Source organism: Poecilia reticulata, linkage group LG8 (assembly GCF_000633615.1).
Source record: "Poecilia reticulata strain Guanapo linkage group LG8, Guppy_female_1.0+MT, whole genome shotgun sequence".
Taxonomy (NCBI): Eukaryota; Metazoa; Chordata; class Actinopteri; order Cyprinodontiformes; family Poeciliidae; genus Poecilia; species Poecilia reticulata.
Window position 1 is genome coordinate 4,935,223 of NC_024338.1, and position 1,723 is coordinate 4,936,945.

The following is a 1,723-nucleotide window of genomic DNA, read 5'->3' on the forward strand; positions in this document are numbered from 1 at the left end:
GCATATTTAGAGCAGCACATGTTTTATCAGACCACCCAGATGGCTAGAGTGCAGATGTTCAGATGAGAACAAATGGTTAGTAAGTATCAGGACTGGTGAAGGTGGAGATGTGGGAGAACCGAAATGCAAATGGCGACGGGGCATAATGAAAATGTATTTAACACAAAGACTTGACATGACATGAGATGAGATATTCACCAAACTGCAGCCGAAGACGCACAAGAATCCCATTACCAGACAAAGGCATGACTCGAACTTRAGCACTATGCGAGACAGTAATTGATCAGGAAACACAGGTGAAAAAAATAACTAAATTAACAGGAAATTAAACAACACTTTAATTTCCTGTGTATATGTGCGTGTAATACACATAATTATACAACATAATTACAGACCTGCATCAGCCTATTTGTGTGTTCAGTACGCCAATACAGCCCAACAGCACAGAAAAAGAGGGAGAAGTTGAGAGTTAGTCAGCAAAAGAAAAAAACATTACAGCTCCCTTGCTCACTTTTTGAAGTCATTCAAGAAGTGAGTTTAATGAGATTCCCTGCCTCCGTCCTATTGGATGGATGTTATGATAACGATATAGGACACCCAATGTATCAATAAATCCTGAATGCAGACCAAGTTCTCCTACTTTTWAAAAAAATAAATGCATTTTTATTTGGCAAGCAGACTTGAATTGTCATCATCTTATAAGTGAGTCTTTGTGTCCTTATGCTAGCATTATCTTAAGTCCAGCATGGATATGATGCTCACCTCACTTCACTGCTGTAATTATATTCTTTAATGCTGAGTAAATWAAAAAAAAGTTGTCATAATGAATACAGCTTGACACACCAAAGTCTTCAAATATGATGCACCCAGATTTTTCTGCCTTAATGTCAAATAACTCTTAATGTAAAGTATTTATTAAGCTTTCGCATTTATGACAGCCTTAACTGCTATAGCTGGATGGGTGTATATTTATGTGAAGAATTGATCATATTTGTATTTTCACTTTGGCAGCGTTGAGCTCAAACTGAGGATGACTGACTCATCACTTCTCAACTCTGAGCTGGAGTTACAGCAACAAGAGGAACTCTACCAACAGATGCTGCTGCAGGTCATCATCCTTCCTTTATTTTATCACATCTGGTTTGCTGTTAGTATTCACAGTGTAAGAATTGTGAAATTGTCATATTTTGATGGTTCAATGGTAGATCCCAAGGTATTTTGTTAGGAATTTATAAGAGAGTAAAACAAAGTAGAACATATATTGTACAGGTAGATTGTAGATCTCAGAAATTAGAGTATTGTGGAAAATTTTCATTTCAGAATCTGAAGTTCATGTTTTAATTATTGATTACATAGAGCAGTGGTCCCCAAACTGCGGCCCGCGGGCCGGATCCGGCCCGCCTCCWCATTTGGTCCGGCCCCCTGAACAATACYRGAAAGCATTCAGAGTTTTTTTCATTTACCGTATTTTCCGGACTAGAAGCCGTTTATATGTGGATTTTTCTTCAACCACCAGGGGGCTCTTTAGCAGGAAGTGAATCATTGGAAGTCTGGTTACTTGCGCGCCAACATTGAGCCCACAAGGAGCAAAATGAGTAAGAAACAGATCATATGTCTTTGGAAAGTTTCTTTGCAAAGGGGAAAAGGCCCAGAGAAGAGACAGGAGAATGGATTTATCCTGGACCGGTAGGTGAGTCCCACATTACAAGCCCGCTCTGCGTAA

At 39.1% G+C, this 1,723-nt stretch overlaps 1 protein-coding gene across 1 annotated transcript in view; it reads left to right on the plus strand.

Annotated features, from left to right (window-relative positions):
* The window catches only part of pih1d1 (PIH1 domain containing 1), a 15,582-nt gene that overhangs the window by 2,190 nt on the left and 11,669 nt on the right, over nt 1-1,723 (plus strand). The window contains 1 exon segment of the mRNA XM_008415272.2: nt 1,012-1,108. Within this exon segment, the coding sequence (XP_008413494.2) occupies nt 1,012-1,108 (97 nt within the window).